The sequence below is a fragment of the Manacus candei genome, unplaced genomic scaffold (genome assembly GCF_025592945.1).
Source record: "Manacus candei isolate 608988 ecotype Guabito, Panama unplaced genomic scaffold, ASM2559294v1 h1tg000014l, whole genome shotgun sequence".
Taxonomy (NCBI): Eukaryota; Metazoa; Chordata; class Aves; order Passeriformes; family Pipridae; genus Manacus; species Manacus candei.
This window is the reverse complement of record NW_026138062.1, coordinates 45876937-45895685: the sequence shown is the minus strand read 5'-3', so window position 1 is coordinate 45895685 and position 18749 is coordinate 45876937. Positions and strand designations below refer to the sequence as shown.

General features: G+C 38.8%; 1 protein-coding gene across 2 annotated transcripts in view; it reads right to left on the bottom strand.

Annotated features, from left to right (window-relative positions):
- NOX4 (NADPH oxidase 4) overlaps positions 1 to 16307 on the bottom strand; it is a 111999-nt gene extending 95692 nt beyond the window's left edge. The window contains exons 1-6 of one of the 2 annotated variants that reach the window (XM_051779254.1): positions 16165 to 16307; positions 15338 to 15433; positions 4504 to 4610; positions 3422 to 3506; positions 2691 to 2788; positions 590 to 617 (exon numbers count right to left, since the gene is read on the bottom strand). In XM_051779254.1, coding sequence (XP_051635214.1) covers positions 590 to 617; positions 2691 to 2788; positions 3422 to 3506; positions 4504 to 4610; positions 15338 to 15410 — 391 coding nt within the window. In that variant the 5' untranslated portion in view covers positions 15411 to 15433; positions 16165 to 16307. Of the gene's footprint in view, positions 1 to 589; positions 618 to 2690; positions 2789 to 3421; positions 3507 to 4503; positions 4615 to 15337; positions 15434 to 16164 lie in introns of both variants that reach the window. The other variant, XM_051779253.1, reaches the window with a different exon arrangement.
- Between the last annotated feature and the right edge of the window lie 2442 nt (positions 16308 to 18749).

The following is an 18749-nucleotide window of genomic DNA, read 5'->3' as shown; positions in this document are numbered from 1 at the left end:
ACAAAGTTAGGGTTTTATTGTTTGATCTAAATAAGGGTGGAAGTGTGATGGCATCAGGAAGGACGTTTACCTGCTTGTGAAGCACAACAGCTCAGGCTTGTGTCTGCCCCTCCATACTCAAACATTACTCCTTTCTAAATTCCTGCACCAAAAATGTCTTGTCTTTTTATTGTTTATGAGTGCTGAAGTCTGATTCCCATGTAACAGTTTAGATTGCTCTGAAGCCAAACCAACTCTTAAATAAAACAGCTGAAGCAAGAAGACCGCTCTACCATTATGTTTTTTTTCTTGAAATTGGATCATTTAGGAATTTGGTTTTAATATTATGCAGAATCTCTGAAACTAATGATTATCTGCTGACTCATCTGTACAATAACAGCTTTGAAGATGCTGCTCAAGCTACTATGGGGCTTATGTAACTCCTCCCTCCTGAATATTGGATAAGCAAACCCAGGTTATATTAACACAAATAAATCAAGCTAGCTGAAATACAACAAATGGAGCATGTGAACAGAGGATCAAAAATTTTGTCTGGAAAGTAATAATGAGAAGCAGCAAACTTTCTCATTCAGTTTTGCAACAGACTTACCAGTTGCAAAAAGTAGTTTCCTTGGGTCCTGAAAAACAGACAAGCAGAAAAAAAAAAATCAACATATGGGATTTCATACCTATATGAATAACATGGTAATAATAAGTAGTTCATAAAGCTCATGCACATTAAGACATAAGTAATTCCTAAACCTGGATGCAGGAATGAATTTGGTAGTAGTTTACATTGACTGTAATTCAACATAAACTAGATCTTTAGCCTTTGCATTTCCCCAGTGAAGAAAATTCTTATCTGTTATTAAAAACTGGGATTCAGATAATTTTACAGACAATTATTTTTGAAAGCTTTACTCAATTACCTCATCCCTTTGGGGGGACAAAGGGAAGTAGAAGAGGGAGAGAATTTGAATTTAAATGTAAGACAAGAGGCAAGCATTTTACTGCCAGCTACATCACCAAGAGATTTGCAGGGGACTCTAGTGAAGCAAGACTGAACACAAAGGACACAGATGTTCCTGTGTCCTTCACAACATGTGAAAGGACGAGGGGATATGTCAGCCTCACAGGAAACTGCCTCACTCCCCCGAGTCCTATATTTCAGATGTTTTGTCTTCATTGTGGAGAAAACTTTATTATTATTATTATTATTGTTGTTGTTGTTATTGTTATTATTATTAAACTTGCGGTAAAATGCAGTGAGAGGAGGTTAGCTATTATTTTTATTATTATCATTATTACTATTATTATTATTAAATTTGCGGTAAAATGCAGTGAGGGGAGGTTAGCTATTATTATTATTATTATCATTATTACTATTATTATTATTAAAGTTGTGGTAAAATGCAGTGAGGGGAGGTTAGCAGTTTTCATACAGGTCAGGAAAAATGAAGTATCCTCTCTCTGACCTCGTCCTTGTCTCTGATCAGATGCGCATACACATGTAGAGAACATGACAGTAGCATCCAGACTGCCCACCACAGTTAAAAAATGGGTTTAAGTGGAATTCAAGTACAAAGGTTCAAAAGCTACCAAAATACCTAGAATCCAGACAGTTTGATCCTAGAGTTCCTAAAAACTTGCTATAATCTCCATTTTCTGTTGCGAAATTCCTAAGACTGCTTAGTAGAGGCTGCCATGCACACCCTGGCATGTTCTTGCCTGAGGCAGGCTTCTGATAATGTTCCTGATGAGGCTAAGCCTATAAGACCACTCCTAACACAAGCAGACACTCAGTTCAACTCAGAAGCTCAGCACAATAGTTGGTGTTGGCATGTCTGTCTGCCATAGAATAGCTCCATGATTAGATCATTCACCCTGGGATTGCAAGACCTTGGTTGTTGGTCCTTATGAGCCTGGGTTGAGTCAAGCTCTCTTTTTCTGGGAAAGGATGCAGCTGGGATAGGGTCATTGCAAATATTTCCTAATGAAGCTGGTAGAAAAGAAATGCAGACTTGAGACTAGAATGAATATAAACAAGAAGGAACTTGATTGTAGCCCAAAGAAGAAAGAGTCCTGGAGTCTGGTCTTGCTTCTTAAATCTGCAAATACCTTTCCAGTGCCAAATACAGAAGCAAGCACCTGGACTAGGAATCTGATATTGCTGCAAGAAATCTGCACCAAAGTCAAAGAAAGTAAACAAATCAAGTATTTTGCAACTAGAAATCAACTTCCAGCCCAGTTCATGTAGACAACTAATTCTACTCTTAGCATATATACTCACTGCAGCTCAAAAATGCAAAATCCGTTTCAAACCTCACTACATTCTAAATAGTGGAAATGAGGAATGTATTTTCCCAAAAAGCAGTAGAAATGTCTCAATCTGGCCCACTCAAGGAACAGAGAGAAGCAGAAAAGAAGCAGGAGAACAAGGTGCAAGGTGAAAGAACTTGATGACTGCATTCTCCATCTCATAATCAAATAGGAATGAACCCTGGTGTATTAAACAAAAAGTACTTAATACATGCTTTGTCCAGAGAAAGAAGTAAAATCCACAGCAACCCACATGACGCGAGTTTTCAGTGCACAAAACAGAAGTACTATATAGATCATAGGATGGATCATATAATGGAACTGAATATGAAAATAATCATATATTTAAATTATATGCTTAAAAGTGAAATATGAAAGGACAGCTGGCTCACCTCACCACGATAGTTTGCTGCATTTAGGGCCAGAAATTCTTCATTGTAGTTCTCAGAGAAGTTAAGAGCATTCACCAGATGAGCAGCAACATGTAAGACTAAGAAAAAAAAACTGAGTAAAGGTGAGGTCCGTAAACAAGATATGGATGTTCCCCTGAAGTGGCCACCCAGATGCCAAGCTGTAATCACATCACCTGCATGAGGTACATCAGGGACTAAGGGATTATTTTTTTAAATCAGTTTATAAATATTCATGACAGAAAGATGTATGTATTTTAAGGTTTTTTTTTAACTCTGTAGCAATGATTTCCATGGTACAATGCTTCAGCTGAGAGGCAACATTCAAAAGTGTCCAGTCAAGAATATTTCTTCTTCACCAAATTGGGTAGTTGTCTCCACTGTTGCCTTCCCTGCAGTTAAGCCTGTAGTACCCTGCTTCTTCACCCTAATCCCTTAGGCACAAAGGGATAATGGCATATTTTGACCTGATCTCATATACCTATCCTTCTAGAAATTGGAATTTTAAGGAAAGGCTCAGCATTAGAATGTATAGCCATGTGTTTAAAGCAAAAATGAACCAAAACCCTCACACATCCGAGAAAGCATTTACAATTTAAGACAGGTAAGCACAGAGCAAGACTATCCCCAAACATACTGTAGAAGAAAAACCACGAAGTACTGCTTCAATGTGCTTCCCAATCACACTGCTACTCAGCACAAAAAGATCTCACCTGAAAAGATGCATATTGTAACACCACATGTCACATGGAAAGTTTTACTTTTGTCTAGCAGCCTTCTGGTTTTCTTGCTGGCAACCTAGTAAGAGAAGAATTCAAGCAATCTCTTCTAAAACAAAGCAAAGAAAAAGAATACTAACAGCAACTGCTGCGATATAATAGCAACTTCAGCTTTTACTAGGTTTAACAGTCTTGCAAGCATAGTACCTAAATTTGAAAACTACTGGATTATGACAAAGAGATGATTTTGAGGACTTAATGAAGAAATTACACTCAGATCTGTATTACATAGATATCAAGAGCACATAATGTACCTTCTGGCCTTAAAATTTAGGAATTACACTAACTGTGTAGCATCACTGACTCTTTTATAAAGAAGATCAAAAGGAATGGTATATTTGCATACACATATGCATCTACAGGCATCAAATTTTATAGGTATTGTCACATGATGCACAGAGGTCACAGGTTCAATTTGCAACCAGCCAGAAAACTGTTCCTCAAAAGCATTACTTACATTTTCATAAAAGCAACCTGTGAATCACAAAGAAGTTAAACTACTGTTTATTGAATAATAGTACAGAAAACAAACCCTCTTAGATTTGACAGAAGTTTTTTCTTTTAATTTCCCATGATAATGAATGTATCAGGTTGGGTATTCTTATTTAAAGTTCTATCATCTCCAGTAGGACACTTATGGTCACACAGAGATAAAGTTGGTTTTGTTCTGTTGAATTCTACCAGGAAGCAGTAGAGAGGACACAGATGCCTCTAATATAACAGTTCAGAAAGACAAAGGATACTTCATCTGGCTACAGTTTGACAGCAGCTCTCCATCCTTCAAAAATGCACTGAAGAAACCATCCTCACAACAGGCCAAATCAAACCAGACAGTGTCAGCCATGGCATTGTTTTCAAAGGATTTATGGATCTAGGTTGAATGTCTGATACTTGCACCATGCAAGCACATATTGTATAATAACCAGGGATATAACAGATTCTTTTTCTATTATTTTTCAACTAAACAGAGACCAGGGCCCTCTTCCCAATTGCAGCATTCTGAGGACATTACTTACCTTCTGAGATCCTCGCAGGAAGGCCAAGATAACGCGGCACATTGGTAGAAGGACCAGGCAGCAGTTGAGATTGAGGACAGATGCTGAAGCTCTGCTAACACACAATCCTAGCTGAACAAATATTGCAAGAGTTAGATTACAGGGAGAAAGGAATAGCACGTGTCAGTATTCAATCTCTTTTTCTTTGCAGTGAAACCAAACAGCTCCCATGCTCTCTGACTCATCGGAATAGTGGAGTTTCATTATGTTTTATTGTACTGGAAAAACCACCGTACGTACAACATGCTATCCTGTTCTCAAAGAGGAGAAAACAGCTCTCACCTTTGCATCAAAAAGCTACTAAAAAATAATTTTGTCAACAATAAAGTCATCAAATGACAACTTTCTAATGAAAGAGCCAATATCCCCATCAGTGCTCAAAGTCACAGGTAACAAAAATATCTGAGACAACAATAAGCATCCACTGAGAAATCATCTGAAAGCTTCAACAAACATAATTAAATAAAAAAGATCAATAAATACTATGAAGACACTAGAGAACCACTTAAGTTTAATGATTTTTCTGGTAAACAAGCCACAAAAATATGTAAAAAAAAATCAATTTGGTCAAATCAAAATTTTCATATTGTTTCAAGGACTGTTACGGAATTGTCACAAAACTCCTCATCCATTCACATTATGCAATGCCATATTTGGACCTAAAGAAAGTGAGTTTTCTTCAGTTTAGCTACTCAATAGCTGGTAACTGTAATGAAATCTAATTTCACTAATGCTTTCACTGATATATTTGGAACTTACATAATTAGAACAAAAACACTTGTCAAATAAATGAACAAAGCACACATTCATGTCATAACCCTGTATTTTTAATCTTATTATATTATCTCATTCATTTATGATTTAAAAAGCTAGTAAAATGCCATTGTTCTAGTTATTAGGTTGAATTACCATTTTACTAGCTTATATAAAAAATGCTTTTAGACTGTCAACAGATTTCTGGAAGGATATTTCTTACAATGTTCTCAAAACCCCAAGTTTTTTGACTGCTGAAGAAATTAATAAATTAAAGTATTATAATATTAAAGATAACTCAAATGCTGCAGTAGTATGTGAATGAATTGAACAGGTATAAATTAGCTAATAAAAATTACTAAAGATTAACTATTTTTTCAAAATGAAACTTTATGTCAAAAAATGAGCATTTGTTATTTTCTCAGTCAAAAAAAATTAATCCATGAAACATCTATTATGTTCAGATCTTTGTTATCGAGAAGAAACAAAATTGGAAAGAAACAAAGAGGTTTTATTTATTTGGAAATACATTTTTTAAAAACATTATTAGAAAAGTCTTGTAATTTCAAAATTTGTAATTATTGTTTTGTTTTTTACAGACTTACATACATGTCACAGAAATGGATCAATATATAAGCTAGTAAAAGTAAATAAGATAACTGCACTTCTGAATACCTTCCACAGAACAAATCAGTCATAAGGGCACCTTCTCTCACAGCTGCCTGTGAGAAGTAGAAGCAATTACCCCACAAAATGTGCTCCACTTTGTTTTCTCCCATGTAAATGTGGGTCCCCCAGCAAAAAAATTCCAGGAACATATTCTCTCTAACCTACAGAATGATAGCAAATAAAACTAAAATGAGCCATGCCACTTAAAGTTTTTCCCACTCTCCAGATGTCCTCCACTATTTCTTCTAATGTATTGTTAGTCCTTTTTTTCCTTACATAAGACTTCCCTTGCTTCTATTTCATCTTTTACTTCACTCTCTGTTCACATGCACAATGAGAAATTATTCTTGCTACATTTCCCTCACAAGCCATGTTCTTCAGATTTTTGATCATCCTCTCCTCCCTGCTCTGGACTCTCCCAAATGGTCCAGACCCCAAGTGTATTGACTAAAACTGAGTACCAGCTACAATAGCCACAATCTCAGTAACTGAGCTGAGGTTTTACCAAGTGCTGATGTCACTTTCCACTTCAAAGTGTGATTAAAAAAAAAAAAGAATAACCACAAAAAATATATTTGTCTATCCTTGCCCACTAAAGTAGCTTCAAGTGACTTGTAAATATTTTTATTTATATATATAGATTATATAAATTGTATATTTTCATATTTTTTTATTTATATATATTTATATTTCTGCGAGATAAAATGGCAGTACCCTTGAAATGACTGGAGTTAATGGCAAGTAAAATGTCTCTATAATGTGTTGTTTGAATATACAAGACTGTCTCTATCTTCATTAAATCCTCTAAAGGGAAGCTAAAAATGAGCTATAGACTTCATGAAAGCAATAACTTTAAAAACATGGTCATTAAAAACTTAAGCATTTTTATTAGAGCTTGCTTATTTGCTACAGTATCTCAGTGATTACATGAGCATGATTTGAAAAACACAAGAATTATGTAGAACTAATGTTGTGCAAATGCAAGCAATAAACAGAATAATTTTTGTAGCTCTTGACTAACACCCAAAAGCTGAAAAAAGGTAAAACAGTTAAAAAATTTTAATAATTTCTCTTGTATGACCTATGTGATACATCATTTGTTTCTCAGGAATTTATGTTGTCTGAGTTTAAACAAACTAGGCATGACATCAGTTATCCAAGATTCCCTTTATCAGGCACCACAATTCTTCTTACAAAACCTCAACAAAACAGTCAAGTTTGGAATAGTCTAGAATCGAGACTGTATAATGTTTAATAAATAATTCCTGTGTGAGTTCAAGAAGCTCTTGGACAACACTCTCAGGTACATGGTCCGACTCTTGGGGTACCTTGTGCAAGGCAAAGAGTTGGACTCAAACTTAATGAGTCCCTTCCAACTCAGTATTCTAGGATTCTACGATTCTAAGTAAAATACCAAACAATTTAACTGGTACAAAAAATATGAATCAGCAATGATGTGTACAAAAAGCTACCCTATTAACCTTTTTTTTTTTCCACTATTTAACAAATAGCAAATATTCATTCACAATGCAATTACTATGGAAAAATGCCCTCACATTAATCCTAATTCACTGCTATCGGCACCTGTACAAAGGAGAAAAAAAAAAAAGAGCAAGAACAGCAAACGACTTCAAACATGCAGTGCACTTTTAGGAAAGTGTGATTCAATAGTTGTTACCAAAGAATAATGTAAGGTTTTATTCTGAACAAATAAAGTTGGGCAATGTTTGCTGCAACAAGTCCATGACCAATTTGAAAACAATAGTATTCTAAGCATTTAGCAATGCTTAGAATCAAAATTCATGCAAGACCAAGAAGAAAAACAGAGTACTAAGTTTGCTCTTAATATATATATGCAAAAGCTAAAAATATCACCATGAAACTAATTCTTTCCAAATGGTTTCCAAGTGATCTCTTTCTTAACTTCCTTTGCATTGCCTGGGTGGCATAGTAACAAATTAACATAGTACATTGTTGGATTTTTGAACAATAGTAGAATAAAGGATGATTTTTGCTCTGAGGCAACTCACTGGTCTAGAAGAGAATATATATCTTAATTAAGTAGCTTAGAAATGAGAGAAATATAATTCTCTTTTCTTCCTAAAGTTTTTATTGGCTAAAGAAAAAGAAAAAAAAATTGTTATTTCATGTTACTAGCATATGAAATTTCTGCAAGATCAAAAAGACAAAGAAACACTCCCAAAAATCTCTACTGGACACTGTTTTATCCAGCTTTATGGATACTGAATTTAAGCATTTGATCACCTCCTTTTCTACTCTGACTACCCACTACCACGTACAGTTATCCCATTTCACAGAGGGGCAAGGAGGCATAGAAAAACTGAAAGATTACTTGAATTCACAGAGGATTTACTCTGTGGCAAGAATAGTAGGGAATTGGACCATCCACAAACTCAAATCCTAAAAGCTAGGCTAGACTTTTCCTCCAGACAACTATAAAGCAATCACCACCTTCTCCAAAGTAGCAGAACAGGGCTCCAGTATGTAAGTTCTCCAGCTATCCCTGTCTGACGCACAGTCCCGTAGAAATCCAGATGCATTCCTGGCTACGTTTGCACAACATACAAAATAGGACAAAGAAGCAAACAGTCAGATCTCTTTGGATTTTCTGTATGCTGCTGCCATCAAAGTAGGGGAAATGAGTTTTCCCTCTTAGTTAGGCAAATTATTTCAGTATTAGGTTGAGGGGTACAGTAACCTACTGTGTACCACAGAATACCCCGAAGTTTGTCAGTTACAAACGCAGAGTTGAACCTGACCTGCAACTGCTGTGCACAGAAATCTAATGTTCAATACATAGTTGCAAAACATACAGGGCAGTGGAACACAGGAAGACTTCAACGAATCTGTCCTATCTCACTTCTTAAGCCAATCTTGTATCAAAAAAATGGTAGAATGGTACTGCAAATCCTTCCACACCTAAAAGTGATGTGATTCTATTTTTCAAGATTTCACAACCTACAAGCAACAACCCTAAACAGGTCATGGTGCAGTAGAGACACCACACTTGGTGGTCTCTCTGGAAGCCTTTGTTTGAAATTTTTAAATCTTTTATGGTTCAGGGCAACTTGAAAGGTTCTGAGAAGACACATAAGTCACATGCTGGTCTCTAGACACAGGTCACAGACCATCTCCCCAGATGGAGCAGCTAAAAATAGTTATTGTCTTCAGTGGGACAAACTGTGCTATACAACGTCCCTCCTTTTGACCCAACTTCCTTTTCTTCATAAAGTACTCCTTGTCTTAAAGTAACAGAGCACTGATAATCTAAGATGAAGGATAGAACTCAATTGCATGCATAGCAATTATTCCCCTTAGGCCTGTCAAATCTGGCTGGAGATCTAGCAACAAAACCACGAAGCAGTTGAAAGGAAGGAAAATGCAAAGGTAGTGGAAACCTACTAGAACATGAGAAAACTTCTACAAAGTTTGACTTCGTTTTGTTCCTGAAGATGGAAGGTTTCAAGGAAGGACTCTGTAAATCACAATCTCATGTACTGCAACCCTCTAAAAATTATTTAAAGACTAAGTGGTGCAATATTTTTTAATCACGTTTGAAAAAAGAATTAAAAAAAAAAAACCATCTGCAATTCTCTACACAAAGAATTTAACAGCAGCCCAATTCTCCATGCTAATTCAACCTTTCAACTTCAGACTTCTGCTTCCATATAGGCATCAGAAGTTGGATATATTATAGGAAGAGAGAAGTACTGGGAGTGGACAATGGCAATATTTTTAGCTCCTTTTTAAGGCATAGGATATCTTTCCTGCACTACTGAGAATCAATATTCTCACTGCTCACTTGTAACTCACCACACACATTCTTTTAAGGTTTTCCTTCTCCTTTTGTCTACATGTTTAGGTCATGTTCCCATTTTACATGCAGTGCCTTTATGTAGGATGTACTCCTTCTGCTTAAATCAATCATTCAAATTGAAGGAAGCAACTAACTTAATCTTGAATTCAGTAATAGATTCCAACTCCTCTGATAATCTCCAAGCAAAGTGTATTCACTTACAGGATTTCAGACCAAATGTTCATCTTTATTAATCTATTAATCAGTTAATTTAATGCTAGAATCCTCACCTCAGGATCGACAATTTAAAAAAATACTCGTCAGTGTTGCTGAGTTACAGGGGGGTTTTTGTGCCAGGTAGAATGAGGCACAAAGACTGGAAGGGATTTCAAGCTATCTTCACAATTTGAGTGTTCCAGATCATCCTTCTCCTATAGCAACACCACAAAGCGTGACAGTGTTTTACATATAATTAGTAACAAGAGTTTAGACATTGATCCTGCTAGATGCAGCATTGCCTAAACTTCACAAATTTGGCCATGAAACAAGGGATTAAGGGGACCTAAGTACCTCCAAGAGATTCACACACTGCAAGTCATGGCCAGAGCAGAAAGTTGCTTCCTGTCCTATCTGAGTCATAGTCACACCAAAGTGATGCAATGTCTGCTACTAAGGGCTTCCTTTATGTTTAATTATTTTCCCTTATCATAACACAGTAGGTAATACCATCTGTGAAACCAGTCTTCTGGAGTGTAATGCAGGTATTTTATTTCAAGACCTACCATTGTTGGACTAGCATAGAAAATCTGCAGTAATACATAATATAATGAACAATCAAGTAAAGAAACATTTTGACCATAATTCAGCTCTGTTCTACATAGAGTGTGATGCCATGATCATCTTAGAATGAGGAGTAATGATGAAAACAAGACTATTTTTAACATGTCTAGATGATACAGTAGTAAAAATTTCAGTTAATCATTTGAGATATACCTCTACGAATTCATCCTGCACTATTGACAGTTTTCACAAGTGCTGCAAATGCAAAAATTTTCACATAAAACTTAATAATATATGTGACCTTCACTGGGTAATTGTCATTTGAACTTAAAAAAAAAAATAAAAAAGCAAGCAAACAGAAGAGATATGGTGCAAAACCCAAGTTCATCCCTGGTTACAGTTGAGAACAAATCCCAGCAACGATGCTGAAATGTGGGCTGTGGAGGACAAAGGGTTGAAGGAAAAATGTTTTGGAAAACAAAAAAAATCTACAATGAGGTAAAGAGAATACAGGAAGAGATTTACTTGCACATTCAAGGGGACTATCAAGATAAAGTCTTGTAACACCCTCAGTCTTCACTAGGAAACTCTGTATATGTATATATATCTATATATATAGCTTCCATAGCAACACAAATCTATTATTAGACATTTTTGCTGCATGTAACACTCTAAATAGCCTGATTAAAAGACAACTAAATCACAAAAGCACACTGCATTGGGGAAAATAAGGAATCAAGATATACAACTCTCTCCAATGCTTAAATGTGGAGGGTAAGCAGGCTGCAGTGAGGTTGCATAACGATCAATGAAAACAGAATTTGGCCTCAATTAAGAAAATCTCTATTGTCACGATAAACTAGCAAGGAAAGACACGAAACATTACTGGAACATCTGGAATATATTCCAAGAAGTGAATAAAGATGACAAATGCTATGTACAATACTGCACAGTAAGAAGGCAGCAACCATACAGAAAAAAAAGTGAGGCACCACTTTTCCTTTTCAATCCCATTTTCAGTTATTCAATCTTTTCTCAAAGAGATCCTTCCGACAATGTATTTTCTTCACTTTGGTCTGAAACCCGGAAGGTTATCTCTTGCATTAACATTTGACAACATTGCAGTTATTTGAGCAGGGACAAGAGAGGGAATAGGGAAAGAGAGACCTTTTGTGCCATTACAAAGTGAGCCCAAAGCTCTTCCTGTTCATGGGGAACACAAGCAACAAGGAAAAGTTATTTTATTCAATGCTGTTAAAAGCAAGACTCGAGTTCTATAAGGCCAGTACCAAATTTAGGACTGAAGTTTTTGGTCAGGTGCAAGCCGAGCTAATCTGAAGGGAGAAATCCTCAAGTCTGTAAATAAATTAACCATCTGGACAATCTCTCTGACTGAGCAGACACACAACCTCCAACAATGAAGATTTTGGAGTCATGTCAAGTCATTTACGACCCTCCCTTTCTTGTAACTCCTGCCGACTACATGTTGTAGTATCTGTCATGAACATGAAGATGAGAATATTCCTTTCCTCTTTGCCACACTCTTTTATAAGAAATCTATGTCTTTTGGGTGTTTCTTCAAAGACTTCTCTTCTTTAAGCAATAGAAGACCACAAGTTAATATTTATCAAATTATAAAACATTGAGATTCTTTATCTCAAAAATGTTCCTGAACCAGTGGCAATGAATGCATTAATACAGTAAAACTATGGTCAGAAGCATTAAAAGAAATTCAGTATCCAAAGGGATAGTTCATCAAAGCAAAAGTATCAGAAAAGGGTTTACATGCACTAGGTTCTGATGAACTTTCACTGCAAGCATTATATAATCACAGAATTATTCTGGTTGGAAGGGACCTTGGGTGTCTCTATTCAAACCTCCTGCTCCAAGTATGTTCAACACCAAACTCAGATTAAGTTTGCTCAGGATTTTTTGCTCAATTGGGTTTTAAAAACACCCAGGTATGGAGATTTCAAAATGAAGAGTTGATGGTCTCATCAACAGGACTCAAATTGAGCAAAGCAGAGATATTTGACACAACAAATTTACGCACTAAGTTTTGAAGTATATAATAGTCTGACTAACTTCCTTCTAGCACATTAGCGTCTTTGACTTAATTGTTCACTTCGCACTTACAGGACACCACCATGCTTCTAGTACCTTTTTACAGGTATAGAATTAAGGATCAGAATAATTGTCATTGAAGGACTGAATGCGAGTTAGGCACCTAAACAATTTTAAAATCCTGTGATAAGTATTTTGTTCAACATCACAGAGAATACAACTGGAAAAGAATAAAACTGAGCCTCGTTCTTCTGTAGACAGACGAAGTAAATCACTCCGGTGACCACTGAATGAAAGACTAACCTCATTCTTTCTCCTTCTTCACATCAGAAAGACATGGCATGAAAACATGTCAGAGTTGAATATATTCAGGATATTCAGTCCAATGTCTCATTTCATATCACAATCTGATTTCCTACAGCAACTCTTCTTGTTCTACATTCTGTTACTTGGTAAACGAAGTTACCTGTGCTAAATCTTTCAGTGCTGCAAGTGCAAAAGATCCTAAGGAAATTTTAGGCTACTGTAGCATACAAAGTAAGAGGAAAAAAATTCCTTAGCCGACCTCACTGAAAAACAAGAGCAACTTTTTTTTATTCAAAAATCGCCACACCTTTTTGGCATTTTTTGTTTACTGGCTGGAAAAAGGACTCACTTGTCATGAAAGTATCTAAAAAAGAGTTCATTCTGTTAAGAAAAGAAATATCAGCTGTTGAATTATAAATTAAGACTTTAAATCTCAAAATTATCAGACATCAAGAAATGGCACAGAGGCAAACCACTCACACGTATACAGAACAGAGAGAAGACTGGTTAAGCAGATGGGCCATGGGCCAGTGGCTACACAAACCAACAGAGAAGAAGAAAAGGGGTAAAAATCACTCTGGAAGGTAATAGAAACTGTAGTATAGATATGCATATGCCATTTCCTAAGAAATTAAATTGAGTTCAGTTGTCCCAACCCCTGCAAAATAATCTGTATGATTAATACACATATACAAATACACTGAAGAGAAGGGAGAAAGATAACTTCAGGGTCTACTGATGATATTTAGACAAACTGTCAAAAGTGAATTGCAAGAGCATTTTACAGTCTTTAATATTTTCAAAATTTTAAAATTAGTTTCAGAATTTTGACCAAAGCTCTTCCCTTTCCACCTCATTTTAGAATGTCTCCAAATTTCTGTGGTTCTTTTTCCCACAGACACAGTTAGACAAACTCAAAAGCATAACCTCCTGACCCTCATCTCCTGACCAAAACAAGGAATCTGTTGCCTGAATCATCTCAAAGGTTCTGAACACAGATTAAATTACTTTGTATGTGTCTTTCATTTTGAAGTATAAGAAAATAAACAAACAAACAAAAGAGCAGACCATGAGCTGGTACAAGGCAGTCAAGTCATCTGAATTGAGAAAAACTTGCTGATTGATACCAGCTGACAATCTGTCCCAACATGTTACCCAAGAAGATTTGCTTTACAAACAACCCACTTGCTCTGCCAGGAATAAACACAGTTTCAAATGGATACACTGGGCTGCAAAGCCATTAGAGATCAAGGTAAAATTAAACACATTCTCACACTTTTTCTGACAAGAAAGCCATCACTGTGAAGGATTTAAGTATTTTCATTCCCTTCTTTTTTGCACTACTTTTTCTAAGATTCATTTTTGAATGCATCTGAATCAACCATAAGGAGAAAGAAAAAAAAGAGAATTTTATCAAGTCAACTTACTTTCAAGCAAGATCACAAAACCTTATGGAACTGGATAGCTATGACAACGATATCAACCATGTGAAAATATATAACCTGGATCTACTAAAAATAAAACCCAGAGACTCTGCAGCAGATTAGAATGCACATCATCTGTGCTTTAATCCCATGTCAACTTTCCATTGAAATCCATTCCTGAGTATGACATAGTGTTACAAAACATTGTGTTATGCAGTCACTTTTTCTTGGACTCTCAAATTCTGAGAAACTTTTGAGCATTTTTCAGAAAACTTTTGACCCTAAGTCTATCCCTTTGGATAGAAGTATTTTTCAAACAATTGAAATGGTGTAGCTGTGGATAACTTCCCAAGAGAGACCAGTATCCAATTTCTCCAAGTTCTCTTTTTGGGTTCATTTGTTGGCGGTGGATATTGCCCTTGCTAGATCAAACTACTCAAATCCTCATTCAACCATTCAGAATCCAAGAATTTATTATTAGAAAACAAAACTAAAATTCTATAGATTACAGTGATTTACACAGAACAGAGGATCTATGAGAATGACAAAGACTGAAAAGAACTAACACTTATTAAAGAAGTCCTTCAGCAAATATATATAATACAATGGATTAGAAAGAATTTGCCATCATGAGCCCATAGCTTGGCTAATGTTTTGATGACGAAAAGTGAAGCTCCGGTCATCTGTTGGGCATGTTTGTGTTCCTGTGAGCCTGTCTGCAGCTGGGAACACCATGAAGGAGGAGAAGAGGGGGAAGAATAGCTGTCCCACACTTGACTGGTTCTTTTTCTTCTCAACAGTGTTCACTTTCTACTCCTAAACAACTGTCAGAAGTATCCCAGTAACTTCTTACTTGATCTTTTCCCACTTTGAAGAGTTAACAGACAGTTTGTGTCATCCTTATTAGCAAATGCATTCTGCCCCTTTCCCATCTCCCAGCATCCCAATTTTCAGGGCAAAAAGTAATGTCCGGGTCACTCACCCCTAACATCTGATACAAATAATAATACTGTAGCCCTTGATAATAGAGCAGGAAGGTTTTCCAGAAGAGCCATACATTGAGGGAGAGCCAGAAAAACTGAAAAGAAACAGAAACAAGAGATTGTAAGTGAAAGTTACATATGCGAACTTCCGTGTTAATTTCATTCATAAAACTCATAAGTCTGTAGTTTCATAAATACATGTAAAGGGATTGGGAAAACAAGCTTCAAGCACTTAGTATAAAGATACTTTAAAATATTAAAAGGAATAGCCTCTCTGTGTGAAATTCTCACTTTCCTCGAACTTCACAAAACTTTGTGTCTTAAGACAACCGAGAGCTGGCGAGGCCCCCCCAAATCTTCAGCTGGATATTGCAGCTAAAATACTTAAGGAATAAAAACCAGCAACAAAGAGACAAAGGAAGGAAGAACTTGACCTCCAAGAAGCTGCATCCTCTCCCTCAAACTTTCCCAAAGAGAGCCTAACAAAGAGCAAACAAACACAACGTGTGCCGATCCCAGCCGGTCACGGACTCCCGCGCTGTCCCGGGCCGTGGCACCCGCGTGCATCCCCGCCAGCCGCGCACCGGGACAAGCACGGAGCACATCTCACCGGCCGCCCGAGCACCGGCATCCCGCAGGCGCCCTGCCCCAGCCGTGCCTCGCGGCGGGCACGGCAGCACCTCCTGCAGCCCCGGACCCGCGGTGCCTGCCGAGCCAGCTGCAACCCCCCGGGCCGGCCCCGCCGCCTGCAGCTCCCCCGCGGCCCCTCCTGAGCCTCCTCCGCGGGGCAGCCCCTCTGAGGGGACCCCCTCGGGGCCGCCCTTACCAGAAAGAGGTGTTTGCTCCCCTCGTTGGCCAGCCAGCTCCTCCAGGACAGCGCCATGGTGCGGGACGCCCGTGGGGCAGCACCGAGGGCTGGGGGGGCGCCGGGCGGGCGGGCGGGCGATCCCTCCTTTTCAGCCGGGCCGGGCCGCCCTCCCCTCTCCCCACCCCTCACCCCCCGCCCTGTCTTCCGGCCGCCGGGGCGTTGTGCTCCGGCCCCGCCGCGCCGCCCTCCAGCCCCCCGGCCCCGGCCCGGCCCGGCCGTGCTGCCCCTTTGTCCGCCCCGGGCCCCCGCGGGCGCGGCGCTGCCCCGGCACCGCAGCGCAGCCGGGCGGGAAGAGGGGGCTCGGAGGGGGCCACCCCCGAAGGGACAGCCTGTCCTGCCAAGGAACGGTGTGGCCGCATCCTCGCATCCCCCCCAACCTTGGAAAGCGTGTTTTCCCCACCGAGAATCCTGTCCGTGGGGATCCCCCTTGCCCCAACCCCCCCGACATCCCCGCCCCGGCTGAAATGTGATACAGAAAACAGGAGGGAGCGGGGAAGCAGCCGTGCATGCAACTGCTCTGTAGTTCTGGTAAAACAAAGAGATTGTCCAAGAAACTACTGTTCGGTCAGTACATGAGGCCCTCTAAAGCTGGGAAGAGACGGGAGTCTGATCCTGCTCTATCAGGTGTCCCTGGAGCACACTGGAAGTGGCCGGCTCCTGTGTGCAGGCACACCGAGTGTGCAATCGAGCCGACGCTAGGAAAAAGCAGCTATGGGCACCTCCACACTGACAGTGTCCCGAGTTCAGATTGATGCACGTCGCAATCAGTCTGCACTTAGTGGTTGTCTTCATGTTTAGTTTGGGTTTGGGGTGGGGTTTTTTTTTTGAGGGAAAGTTGCACCGGATACTGATTTTTACATTAAGAAAAAGCTTTAAAAAAATTGCTTGTTGCTAGCAGCTTTCAAACACAACACCCTGGTGAGTCACAGGGGAGCTCCACTTTAAACCAGGCACTGTGGTGCCCATGCTGCTCCTTGAGATAGCGGCAGCAATGACAGCTGGCAGCAGAGCAAGGCTGGTTTTCTGGGAGATGCCAAGTCCAAGCACCAGCAGTGAGAAGTCTCATCCAGTCCAGCTTGAGCTGGCTGTCTTTCTCTTATAACTCGGAAAATTGACATTTTTTGTGCTCCTCGTGAGCCACATGCCAAGGGTCCAGAGAAAAAATGGAAGAAAGCAAAGTGCCATCTTTCTCAGATTCTGTATAAAGCAGAGGGAGTGTCTGACCCATATGTGGCCCTGACAGTAAAGAGTACAAGTAGGGCATGGCTCCTGTGAAACTCAGTTGAGAGTATTTTGGCTGCAGCAGGACCCCTGTCTCAAATGAAGTGGTAGTATTTCTGTAGCTGTATGAAGTGCTAGGTGAAGTTTTGAAGCAGCAGGGTAGAAGATTACACCTATTTTATGTCATTAAATGACACTAAAAGAAGAACCAGTGAAGGGGTAAATACATATTTTGGATTTAAGATTCAACAGAACCACAGTTTGGTGCCAAAGCAGCCCTAACAGCAAAAGCAATAGTACAGTTTATTTATCTTGTTTGCTATTTCCATTCATATCCTTGTTTCAGATGTAGTGCAAAGAAAATGGAAACTCCTTACAGAGAAACAGATGATGAAACTTCTGTAGACAAGCGTGTCAAAGCTGGAATGACAGAAAATAAAACTCATAGGATATGTCAGGTCTAATAATATGAGGTCTCAGCCAAAGCTGAAGCTGCAACAAGCACAAACAAAACAAAAATAATTTGCCCATCATATGTTTGGCTATTAGAAATGTCTCTGAAAAATCAGCTTATGCAGGATTTGACTGCCCACTCATATGCAGCTGATGACTCATGAACCAGCACTTCACGGCCCACTTACAAAGTGCTATAAGGCATGTGGAGTACATGACTCATGCTCCAGTCAACATTAGATCCTACATATCTAGGTACAGAGCAAAGAATGTGTTTTTGTAGAAAACATTCTTATTTTCTTTTTCCCTGGAAACAGCCAAGGGCTTTGAATCATTATCCCAAGAAGAGTCTGGCAGAGACCAGTGCCATGCTAATACACCTACATTCTTCTCCATAGAAAAGGCTGAGTTTGCAACTGCCTAAATCATGCCTTCCCCGGTATCTCTGGAAGTTCTCTGTCTTCGTTTTCTGTTTTAAACCATCCCAGATGTATATGAGCATGTGTTTCAAACTTATCGGTAAGAGCACTCAGAAATGGCCATATGTGCTAATTATAATCCAAATAATTAAAAAAGTTATAATTTGAGCACCAGCTCATCTCTTCTCTGCTTCGTTAACATCCCTCCTCTGGTTATGTCAGTCTTTGTCCTACTGACTGGACAGAGCACTGTGAAGGTAGGCAGCCCCTCAGAAACTGAGCATATAGCTTCTCTGATAATGTTCCTTCTACTGCATCAGCAAAGTCACCCTGACTGCACAGTCACCTTCCAGGTCTACTTGCCATCAACGTCCACTACACTGAAATGTATTCTCACAGAGCTTATTTGGGTACTCTACAGCACTTTGCTGAGTGATGTAGTTAAAGTTA